The sequence below is a fragment of the Lactuca saligna genome, chromosome 5, assembly GCF_052625555.1.
Source record: "Lactuca saligna cultivar CGN05327 chromosome 5, ASM5262555v1, whole genome shotgun sequence".
In the NCBI taxonomy this organism is placed as follows: domain Eukaryota; kingdom Viridiplantae; phylum Streptophyta; class Magnoliopsida; order Asterales; family Asteraceae; genus Lactuca; species Lactuca saligna.
Window position 1 is genome coordinate 141,409,991 of NC_136421.1, and position 12,542 is coordinate 141,422,532.

General features: G+C 30.6%; 2 protein-coding genes across 2 annotated transcripts; one reads left to right on the forward strand and one right to left on the reverse strand.

Annotated features, from left to right (window-relative positions):
- The first annotated feature begins 68 nt into the window (after positions 1 to 68).
- MGT9 (magnesium transporter 9) lies at positions 69 to 4,000 on the forward strand. Its single transcript, XM_078956879.1, has 11 exons — positions 69 to 616; positions 1,198 to 1,227; positions 1,320 to 1,452; positions 1,550 to 1,671; positions 2,305 to 2,379; positions 2,564 to 2,794; positions 2,886 to 2,930; positions 3,104 to 3,148; positions 3,242 to 3,271; positions 3,416 to 3,535; positions 3,624 to 4,000. Exons 1-11 carry the CDS (start codon positions 344 to 346, stop codon positions 3,708 to 3,710), a joined length of 1,191 nt encoding a protein of 396 aa, XP_078813005.1. The 5' UTR covers positions 69 to 343; the 3' UTR covers positions 3,711 to 4,000.
- Positions 4,001 to 4,704: 704 nt separating this feature from the next.
- On the reverse strand, positions 4,705 to 6,549 carry LOC144997215 (phospholipase A1-Igamma2, chloroplastic-like). The gene is made up of 3 exons (XM_078957071.1): positions 5,775 to 6,549; positions 5,219 to 5,688; positions 4,705 to 5,028 (listed from the first exon to the last, which is right to left on the reverse strand). The coding sequence occupies exons 1-3, from the start codon at positions 6,513 to 6,515 to the stop codon at positions 4,785 to 4,787; spliced, it is 1,455 nt and encodes a 484-aa protein (XP_078813197.1). The 5' UTR covers positions 6,516 to 6,549; the 3' UTR covers positions 4,705 to 4,784.
- Positions 6,550 to 12,542: the final 5,993 nt, after the last annotated feature.

A 12,542-nucleotide genomic window follows, 5' to 3' on the forward strand; every position in this document is an offset into this window, starting at 1 on the left:
ATGGATGCTTGAAGAGTAATAAATGATTATTTAATGCTGAAAAAAAACAATAAAAAAAGAAAAGGGATCTCAGAAGCATGTCAGCATATTTAGGGGGAGGCATGAAATCTGAGACCTCTGTTCTCTAATCAACCAAATTTTTCGAAAAAATGTGATCTCTCTCGATCTTTTTTTGTTTGTTTAGAAACCCTAATTTGTTTGCTAAATTGATTAGGGTTTTGTTTTTACGCGCATATATTTGTTCCAACAGTGATGTGGTGAGAGGTTCATGCAAACAATACAACACCGTTTCCAGGAATTTGTAAAAAAAATCAGTGTTTAATTTTGGGGATGATTGTTAGAGATGACTCGAGACGTGTTAGTGGTGCAGCCGGAGACCGAAACGACGTCGGGAGATGGTGGCGTTGGTATGCTGGTGAAGAAGAAGGGGACAGCGAGTGCCAGGAGTTGGATATCGATTGATTCTGACGTGAATGAAACGATTATGGATATCGATAAGTACGCAATCATGCACAGAGTTCAGATTCATGCTCGTGATCTTCGGATTCTTGATCCTCTCCTATCTTATCCTTCTACAATTTTAGGCCGTGAAAGGGCAATCGTTCTCAACTTGGAAGTGAGTTCATCGTTACTATTTTGATTCATGTTATCTTCCTTTATTGTTTTTCAATCCAGAGTATCTATATATTAATAATAATTTTTGTTATCTTCCATAGAATGGTTTCAATTTCAACAAATATATCAACCGTTTAAGTAGTCAGAGATTTTTGTCATCATGCCAGAGTTTCTGGAAAATTATACATGCTATAATTTGGTTTTGAAATTTGTCTTATTGCATGGCATCATATAACCTGAATTTGTACTCAAGCACATCTTCAAACTATCTTTTCAATGTTAAACCTCACTTTCTAATACTTTTGACTCAAAAATTCAGTTTAATTTGTCTTTAAACACTATTTTTGTATATAGAGTTCTTTTAGTTATAGTGCTTCCTTCTATTCTAATTAATAGATACATCAAAGATTTCACCAAATAGTTAAACCTATGCCTTAAACAACCACAAAGCAAATTGTCATAAAACAGAAAACATGTCCTGTTTTGTATATAGTGTTATAAACATGAATTCATCATCAAGATTTCATCAAAGCAAATTGGTTTATCTACTAACATTTCTGTTGATTTGTTGGTGTTTGGCAGCATATCAAGGCTATTATCACTGCTGAAGAGGTTTGGATTTCTTTCCTTTTTCCCCTTATTATTATCCCTTTAAAATCTTCTATCCAAATTTCTTCTTACATGCATTTTGGAACCTTGAACAGGTGTTGCTTCGAGATCCTTCAGATGATAATGTAATACCAGTTGTTGAGGAGCTAAGAAGGAGATTACCTGTTTTAAATGCCCATCATGGAGAACTGAATGGACAGCATGATGTTGAAACTGGTGAAGAAGATGGTATGATATTAGTCCCAAAAGGGACCTTATTGTCTTTTTGCATTATCTTGTGCTTTGAAAGAAATGTATTTCATTTGCTTCTTTAATATAAATGCAGAATCTCCATTTGAATTCAGAGCACTAGAGGTTTTTCTAGAGGCCATTTGCAGCTTTCATGCTGCACGTACTACAGAGTTAGAAACTGATGCTTATCCAGCCTTAGATGAGCTTACATCAAAGGTATCTTTTGGCTTTAAATGCATGAAATACCAATGAACTTTCATTTTTTTTTTGCTATAACAATATTATACTTTAAAAAATCTATCAAGTTGTTGCAATGTCATGCATTCACATCAACTTTCATTGTTATAATTGGATAAATTATTTCATTTTCCAAACTATAATGTCTTAATACAGAAAAGTTGCAAGAAACTGAAAGAATGATGTTGTAATACAAAGGGTATAATATACAAAATTACAAACACATGAAAGTACATTGCTATTCTTGCATTTTTCCTTTAACTTTTTTAGTATATGAAGAAAAAACTTATGTAAACAATTTATTAGTTAAATGTATTTTTTTTATACAAAACAACAATATAGTTTAGTTTTTGTCTATTTTAAGACCAATTATACATCCAATTTTAGCTCTTATAGCAAAGGAAAATTGTATATAAAAGAAATGCATTACAGCCACTTTTTATTAAATAAATCATAATGTGTTAATTAAACTATGAAGTAAATTACAATGTCAAATTTGACTCTATATTGTTAACTATATCTCCAAATTTCCATTGAATTCGAAATATTTTCTTTTATTTTCGCATTATATGTAATTGTTTTATGATTTTATGATATTTAATTAATTGGCAGATTAGTAGCCGTAACTTGGATCGTGTTCGTAAACTAAAAAGTGCAATGACAAGGTTGACTGCTCGTGTTCAAAAGGTATATATATACATGATGTTTGAAGGGCATTTATGTCTTTTTACACAAACAAGACATTAAAAGCTGCAATTTTTGTCTTATTGACATGAATTCCAATCCTGGTCTATTACATCCCAAAACACAGTCTGTTTTGTTCTGTAATGTCATGTCATGTCCTGTTCTGACTGCATATGGTTTATTGCAGGTGAGAGATGAACTTGAACGGCTTTTGGACGATGATGATGACATGGCGGATCTGTACTTATCGAGGAAATTATCCTCCGCATCACCAGTGAGCGATTCAGGTGGAGGTGCAGCTGGTTGGTTTCATGGATCGCCAACCATTGGTTCAAAGATATCTAGGGCCAGCAGGGCGAGTGTGATGACTGTTCATGGAGATGAAAATGATGTTGAGGAGCTCGAGATGCTTCTAGAGGTTTCTATTTTTACATCTTTTTTTTTCTTCTTCATCATTTTTTTTTTTCATTTTATGTTTAAATTGGTTTTGTTTTTTCAATTTCTTTCAGGCCTACTTTATGCAGATTGATGGAACTTTGAACAAGTTAATGAGTGTGAGTCATATTAATTCTTTACAATTAATTATTTTCTGTGACCCTTAAAAAACTATCTTTTCTATCTGTGTCTGTATTATAGCAATGTAGTGTTTTTTTTATATGTGTCTGTATTATAGCATCCTACTTTTATTTTGTATTTTCAAGGTTTTTTCTTATTATAAAATCTGCAGTTGCGTGAATATATTGATGATACGGAGGATTACATCAACATTCAGGTATGCAAAAAGCAATAAATTTTTAATTTCTTCGATTAATTAATTTACAATTTATGATTCTAAAACCTCTACGATTAATTGTTCATACTGCAGCTTGATAATCATAGAAATCAGCTAATTCAGGTAAATAAATTATATCTTGTCCCTTTATATTTTATAGTCAACATTTTTTTTTACACACATGAAAAAGGTGGGAGTGAGTGGGTCCCACTACGAAACACAGTATCACCTATTTTAAGTAATTTATAATTGTATTCATGATTGCAGTTGGAGCTCTTTTTAAGTTCAGGAACTTTATGTATGTCAATCTATGCATTGGTGACTGGAATATTCGGGATGAATATACCTTACACATGGAATGATGATCATGGCTACATGTTCAAATGGGTACGTTGTATGTATACCGAAAAAAAAAAAAAAAAAATTTTACTATTTTATTTTATTTATTTATTTATTTTTTTATGGATGTTGATAGGTGGTGATTCTTTCGGGTGTATTCTCTGCGGTTCTTTTTCTACTGATTGTTTCGTATGCTCGTTTAAAAGGGCTCGTTGGATCTTGAAAATTTGAGGAAATCGAGGTTGGCCGTCTTATGGATATGGATACTGATTTCTAACTCATGCACATGTTTTTTTTTTTTTTTTTTTTTTTTTTTTGGGTATGGAAAGTACTAATACTTGGGTACAGATTCGGGTTGATAGTCTTTTGATTTTTATTTTTGTTCTCCTTTTTTTCAAGAAGAATAAAGGAGAAGCATTACATACTTTTGAGGTTGAATATAATGCTTATTGTAACCGGGGATGGTATAATTGTTGAAATAAATATCATTAGTGAACATCTCGTAACTGAAAACGTATGATTTATTTTTTATTTTTATAATTTGATTTCCAATTGTTTTTTTTTGAAATTGATGAATATTTTATTGGAGAGAAATTCTGTACTGAAGCAATGCTGTTGTAGTTGTACTCTTTGTCCCACAAGTACTAGATATAACAGATTGTTTTATTATAATAGATATGTCATCATTGTGCGTAAAATATTTCATGATGCAATAAAACAATTTGTTTTATTATAATAGAGATTTAATGATATAATGTATGTTATTTTTCCTTTAAACACGGCGTCACATTTATGTATGTATGCATGCATTTATGTTGGTACGTCTCTATAGTTGAATTAATAGTGATCGATAAACAAATCGATGTCAAACAAATTAAATCCCTATTGGATTGGTGGGAGTTTTAAATTGTTATTATTCTTTCTTTATGTGTTCTTGAAGTTGGTGCTGAATAACATAGTTGACTTGTAAAATGTAGTCATGATTCATGAATATCAAACATTGACTTTTTCATGTTCACATTTCTTTGCTTTGCATAGTTGGTAGGCAAGACTATTAATTTGGAATTATGCTCTTTCGATTGAGAGTTTTAAACGATCAACTGTCTTAAAAAATAATGCAACTGTACTTTTTAAATATCCGTACACTGTAACGACGCATTAAGCAATGTTGATCTTTACTTATCAAGTTCAACAACTAAAACAACAACATGACTCCATATCCAAACTATTTTTATTAAAATGAATTCACTATCTAAAACAAAACAATAAAAAAAAGTTATATTCAAAAGAATCTAGATCAAACCTTTAGACCTAACTTTCGAAGATGACGTTCAACATCTTCTGGTTGTAGATGATCCTCAATGCCATTTTGTTCGGGTAATTCCCATTTACCATTTGGTTTTCTCCGAAGCCCTTTGTTTTCAACTTGAAACCACTTGGGTGGTATCAAATGCTCCCCTTTCAAAATATCACCATCTTTGTTCAACAATGCTTTGTCCCTTCCACTCGAAAGACAAAATTCTGTCCCTTTACCATGGTATCTGCATTTTATAATAAAATATTATATACATAACACATTTATATTATATACATAATATACATAACACATTTAGTCATTAACGTATGGTAATATACATAACACATTTATATTATATACATAATATACTAAAATATTATATACATAACACATTAACGTATGGTTAATTGAATAATTAAACATTTTGTACATACCCGTCTACTAAATGCAAGAGAAGCTCCAAGTTATGCTTTGAAGGTAAGTCTAATTTTGACTTCACGAAAGGAGATTTTGTGTGATCCAAAGCAAGTTCCTCCCCCACATGCGAGTAGAACCAAGTCGTCCAATCAAAAATATGTCGAGCTAATGATGATGTGTATTCGTTAAGAAAAAAACCAGGTACATTAGGAACCTTATCATGGACATTAAAGACTCTCAAAACTTTTACTCCGAGGAGTTCGAGTCTATTTTGAAACCTTGTGTTACCAACCCTCGGTCCTGAAAATGACATTACGGATATGGGTATGTCGTGCATGTTGTCAAGTATATCCAACCCGGATTCTGCTATGTCATAAGCACTTAAAATCGCCAAAGCACTACCCAAGCTATGACCCGTTATAGTTATGCTGATCTCCTCCTTTTTTTCCCCGTAGATCATTGTTAATCTTGCTAATTCGGCCAAAAGCTGAGACAAAAGTCAATGAGTCTGCCATGGTCAACCCTTGAAGAAAAACTTATAGTGTGAGAAAGAGTAAAAGTATAGTATAGTACCTGTTCACGCGCCGAGAACTTTGAATACATGCAGCTTTGATCTTTATCTGTATAGATATGCAAAAACCCAGCCATCACTTTGATCTTTGGGTCTCTACTCGCTAGTTTTTGAGCTGAAACGGGTTTCAGGAAGTTCATAAGATCCTCGTACCATTCCAACTTTGTGACGGTGCCCCGCCATGCTATGGCGATGTCCCGCCTCCCCAACTTGGCGGTGGTTTCATCGTCCGAGACTGCAACGTAACCAATCCAGTTCACCGAAGGGCTCCATGGCCCATCTGAATGGATCGACTTTGTGAAGAATTTGGGTACGAGATTACTCGTGTTGCTTGAATAAATATAGCTAGTGATATCGTATCCGAAGTCATTCATTCCGAGGTCTTGGAAAAAGGTCTTCGGTGGCACCTTACAACTACCACAATACTTTGAGTAGGGGTCGTTATCAAACGACTCGTAACATGCTTGAGCCATTTCTCCATAACGGATGACCTGAGATCTTAAGAGGGGATCCATTGGTTCTAGCAGGCTGGAGAAGTCGTTTTGATCCTTTGTCCCCTTCAATTTTTGATGTTGTGAGCTCGTCTTTTTCATCGGTTTAGTAGTGGTTGCCATTGATGTCTGTGGAAACGATCGATCCCTTTTTAGAAGCCTCCAACTCCGATTGTTTGGGGTCGAAATCTTGGTGGGTGGTTTGTTAGGGAGGTAGGCATGAAAGGGCAGATTGAGCTTGATCATGGCCATTGAAGAAATGAAGGTTGACCATGGGAGGTAGCCCAAATATATGTAAGGAACAACTGTAAGCCAAAAGTCTTTCTTTATATATATATATATATATATATATATATATATATATATATATATATATATATATATATATATATATATATATATATATATATATATATATATATATATATATACAAAAAAAATAATATTATGATTGGCTTTCGCATTGCAATTTGGACTTTAAATATGTAGAATCAATAGTATATTCCGAAAGAAAAACGAAAAAAAATCTAGGCATTACATGTTATTTTTTTAATGTTTTTTTACGAACGACAAAATATATTAAGCTAGAAAGAAACAAAGAAAATAAAAGAGCAATGGCAAGGGAATGTTAATGACTGGGTTTTATAGCAAATTGACGTAATCAATTTTAATTATAGTGTTTTAAGCATAAACCAAGTAAAAAAAAATTGTCACCGTATTATCAAACATAATATCGCTTCTCGGTTGGTGGTCATGAAAGCCTTCTCGTTCCCGAATTTCCAAATATGGTCCACCACGTATAAATAATAATAACATTGAGTCCCTTCTCTTGTGGTTGTTAGATGATTCTACATTACGTGACCACAAAAAAAAAAAAATCACAAATTCAATTATGATAAAGGAATTGGATGACACACCACTGAATCACTTTCGCTAACACTTACTCTGCTACTTCATAGTTAAGAAAGATATGGTCAATTTCCTCCGTTATTATTGCAAATAGGAGATAAAGAAGAGTACAAATCTATACCTCTAGCTATCAACTTATCCTTTTTAGGAAGACGATTCAACAATAGTCTCCAAACAAAGGTCTTAACTTAAGGGAACCTATGGGGTCCTATATCCCTCTATGTTTCTACTGGCTGAATATAGTTAGCATCTACAAAAGAGCCGAGAATTGGTCTGATTCAAAACCATCTCTCAGTTCTCTCATCCAGTTCCACTTCCATATATCATTTTCCATTATGTGTAAAATATAGCATTCTACTTATAGCTCCAATCGATATAACTTAAGAAAAGTGATTATTAGTAGATCACTTCCAACCCGCACTTCCTTTCAAAAAAGTAATATAGCCATTCCCACTTTTTAATATTTTATTTTATTTTTATTTTATTTTATTTATTTATTTAAATTTTCAAGGTTGATCTAGTAATAATGTTTTTCTCATGAAATAAGGTTATTGAACCAATAATGTTTGTCTACGTCTCCATGATACTAGCCGAGTACCTAACCCCAATGATACGACCTTAAACTTCATGAATCTCCTTATCACTTCAAACCCAATTAGTAATTGGATTGTTGAAAAAGCATCCATATCTACTTATGCAGGAGGGCATCATTGAAATCCTCGAAACTTCAACTGTCAACACAACATCCTATTTAATCCATGTAGTATTTTTATCATTATCTTCACCTCCCTAAAAGAACTTATTACTCAATGCTTCAAGATGTTTGAACACGAGTTTTAGGATTTTGAAAACATACACGTTATAAATGTTGGATCTATATGCTCAAGAATTATTATTAAATGATATTGCTAATAACATATAATTCTATAAGATCATAACTTTATCAAGTTAATTGGCACATATTGAATATTTATTATTAATATGATTATTAATAAATAAACAACTCCTGTATTTAATTTGCGAAGTTATTATATTTGTGAAAATAATATTTCTAGAGGTTCTAACTAATTCTTACATCATATTGTATGATATAATATGTTATGTACAAGTTTTTAGGCATATTGGATATCACTAGACATAACATGTACATTAGTTAATTAAGAAAGAGTATAAGACACTTCTTCTCCCCTCTCCTTTTAACTTTCAGCCGAACCTATCCTTTTGAGCATGGATTGTTGTTTGTTTCATGTCACACTTCAATCACCATGCCTCTATGTCTATCACTTCATGTAAGATAAGGTATGGTCATTTGATCTCACTTGTGAGTATAAAAAGAGTACATGAGGCTTGCATTTTTGTAGCTTCTTTTCTTTTGGGTTTGCTCTCAAAACCATATACTCTCTCTATGTCTCCTATTGTTCTCTTTTGAAGACTTGATACGAGTGTAGGTGATTAAGAAGTACTTCTTCTTTAGTGCTTAATTGTGTTAAGCACTTAAGTCTTAAGGTGTATTTCATTCAAGATTAGAGCTATCATTCAAAAGTTCCTTACTCTTAATGGTGGGGACATTATAGAGAAACTATCTCTTGAGTTTTTATTATTTTCATCAACTTCTCAATTGAAGTGGGATTAAAGGCTCCAAATGTTTTCTTTTTAACATCCTATGTATTGTTAAAATCTTTCTAATTCATATATTTGGATCCTCTTGATCGTTTTATTAAAATGGTCTAAAAACAAACTAGTTATTTTAAAGTCTCCCATTTTCCGTTTATAAATTGCTTTATAAAAAAGACCGTTTTTAACGTCCAAAAACCTATCAACGGTATCAACACCTATTATATGTATTTAGAACTATTTATTTACGTGTTTGATAACATTTGGTTTTGGAAAATATGTTTGGTATTTCTTTTGGCAAAGAAATCACCAAATATATTTTCTATGGCAACTTGTTGTTCTTATAATTGTTATTTTGATGTAACCAATTTTTTCATGCATTTGGTTTTATATAATTGTCTTAGAGAAACAAACTATTTGTTCGTATATTTCATATGATGTTGTTGTGTATAAACAAGTCATTAGGATAAATGTGTTGGTTTGGTTGATTATTATTTATTCATAAAATATAATAGATAAATACTTATTTTTTTTTTAATTTGTTTGATTTATATGTTATAAATTAGTTAAACTAGTTGTATTCTTATTTCTTTTTTTTTTTTTTTTTTTTTTTTTTTACCAAATTTAACAAGTTGAGGAAATGCCCACCTTGAAGATGACTTAACCACTTGAGACTATAATCCAAAAATTTAGTTTCTACTCTTGGGTTTAGGCTTAATTGTAGTCTTAATGGCTCGAGTGTCATTACAACACATGTAGCATTGAAGTTCTTTTTGTAAGCAAGAGTTGTCTTGAAAAGTTAGAACTTTAAGACCTTTTGAAGTGTTCCTTAAGTCCTTAGAAATGACTTAATAATTCTTGTGTTAGCTCACAAAAATTATTACTAGTTTATGACTTGATTTATATATATTTTATATAAATGTTTGTGTTTATTTTATGTTGTTATATGTTATGTTTTATGTATGAAAATAGTTTTTACATGTCAAATAACATGTTATCATAGAGTAACATCAATTTGAGTTTGAAATATTAATATTTGAAAGATAACATAAGATGTTTATAAATGATTTTTTATTAAATTATTTTAAAATGTTTTAAAATTGAGTTTTTGTTAAAAATAATTTTTATTGTAATACTCTTAATAAGGAGTTTTAAAATATTTAAAATGGTTTAAAATATGTTTAAATTTTATCTAAACTCCATGTCTTTTATAATAAATAATAGTTTTATTAAAAAGACTAAAATTTATTTTATAATAACATCAAACTATAATACTAGATATTATTTTTGCATCAAAACTTTATATATGATATTAGTTTTTTAAATTTAACACAACATGTTGATATTACGTTTTATGTATGCTAAATGAGATTTACAACATTATTAACATCACTTTAGCTTTGAATCAGAAAAATAATTTTTTTTATCACATGATGTGTAAATTAAGTTTATAAATAAAATGAGTTTTTATTCTATAAATTCATTTAGTCAAAAGATTTTGATTATTAAAAGGGTTAATATTATAAAAACCTTATATTTTAACATGTAATTGGAAAAAGTTCTGACATTTTTTTTATTATTGCTGTTACCACAACTGTCTCACAGAATTATCACTCTAACCCACTTAACGAGTTTCATGGTTAAGTTGGTTAACTTTTTTGCAAAATGAGTCCTAAAAAGTTCAAATTTATTCCCTGAGGTTTGAAAAAAATTACACCACAAGGGTTTTTAAATTTATTTTTCGTTTTTTGTATACTTTATTTATTTTCGGTTTTTTTATAAATATATGTACATTTATATATATATATATATATATATATATATATATATATATATATATATATATATATATATATATTACTTATTTTCATTTTTTAACTTTATTTTTCAACAATTTTTTTAAACCTTTTTACCTTTTGTTTTCTATTTTTTAGTGTATATATAGAGTATATTAGAGTTTTTTTTAGGTTTTTTTCATATTTCTTTTCGTATTATATTTTATTTTTTTCATCATTTTATTTTTTTTTTATTTTTTCTCTTATTTGTTTTCCAATTATTTGTTTTTTTTTTTAATTTTTATCTTTTTATTGACATTTTTCAAAAAATATAAAATGTATTAATATATTCGAGTATATTATAACTTTGATAATTTATAGTTTTTGTAATTGTTTTTTATTTTTATTCAAGTAAATAAAGTAGTTATGTTTATATTGTAATTTCGATCCAAGTTATTTTTTTTTTCTTTAGTGCTATTATATTTATGTTACGAAAAAATGAAAATTAAAAAAAAAATAGTTTGTTTACTAAGAATTAGTGTTTCAATTTGTTATATAACTTGCAAATTAAAGACAAAATTGTAAGAATGGTCCCTGTGGTATATCAAAACTAGCACATTTGGTCCAAAATGAGTTTGGCTTGCAAGGATGGTCCAATAGTTTCGTTTTGTTGCGAGTTTGGTCAAATTTCCTATGAACTTTTTTATAATGACGGATTTGCCCTTATATTTTAATTTTCCATTTTTATTTTATTATCAGTAATTAAAAATAAAACAAAAATAAAATACCCTCTCTCTCTCTCTCCACCGTATTCCCCCATATATTTTTTTTTCTTTTTACCCAAGAACATTTCATCTTCTTCATCCCTCCCCTGCCTATATGATATGTCTTCTTCGACAAGTTCAAAGAAATCAGTTCAAAACAATTTCAAAATCAAACATGTTGCAACCTCTCAGTGACCTATGTAAGAATACAATCGCCTGAAAACACATCTTTTCTCTTGCCTGACTCAACCGCTTGACCCTCAACATCACTTAGTATATCTGACCATCATCAATCGTACCTCGCCCATCACCTAAACCAGGTAACATCTCCGACGAATACCAACAACACCATCAACTCCTAGGTCAAACCACTATACCTGGCTTTTCTCTTATTGTCGTTTAGAGCTACAATGCCACTGTTATCGTTGTTCTTCTACAAGAGTCATCTTCTACGCCTAAAATTAATACACACACCGATTCAGAGAAGAACAAGAGAGAGGGACATGATTGGCATTTGATTCAATAATTGGAAAGGATACAAAAATTTCTAGGTTGTAAATCGTAATCCCTTTCATCTGTAAATCGTAATCTCTTTAACCTGTACTGATTTAGGGTATACGGTGTCTACGATTCAGGGAGAGGGATAAAATGGGTGCAGTTTACCTTCATCTTTATGTTTATTGAGTTGTTTGTGTGCTTGTGGGTTTGAGTTGGGCAATTCATAGAAGAAATTGATTCCGATGGTGGTGATGGCAGTTCATCAGAAATCGATTTCTTAGTTCGTGAATATGATGTTCTTGTTCTTGAACTCAGGAAAAACCGAGTGTTCTTGAGATTCATATGCATATATGAGTGTGTATGTGTTTAGTCTATTCGACTTCATACAATGAATTGAACAAAATTGATAAAAGATAGGGTTCGTCATTTTACAAATCCACTACCAGATCTGTATTAATTTTGTTTGGGGAGAGAGAGAGAGAGAGAGAGAGAGGGAGAGAGAGTATTTTATTTTTGATTTATTTTTAGTTGTTTTTTATTTACTGATAATAAAATAAAATGAAAAATTAATATATAGGGGCAAATCCATCATTATAAAAAAGTTCATAGGAAATTGGATCAAAATCGCAACAAAACGAAACTATTGGACCATCCTTGCGAGCCAAACCCATTTTGAACCAAAGGTGCTAGTTTTGACATACCATAAGGACCATTCTTGC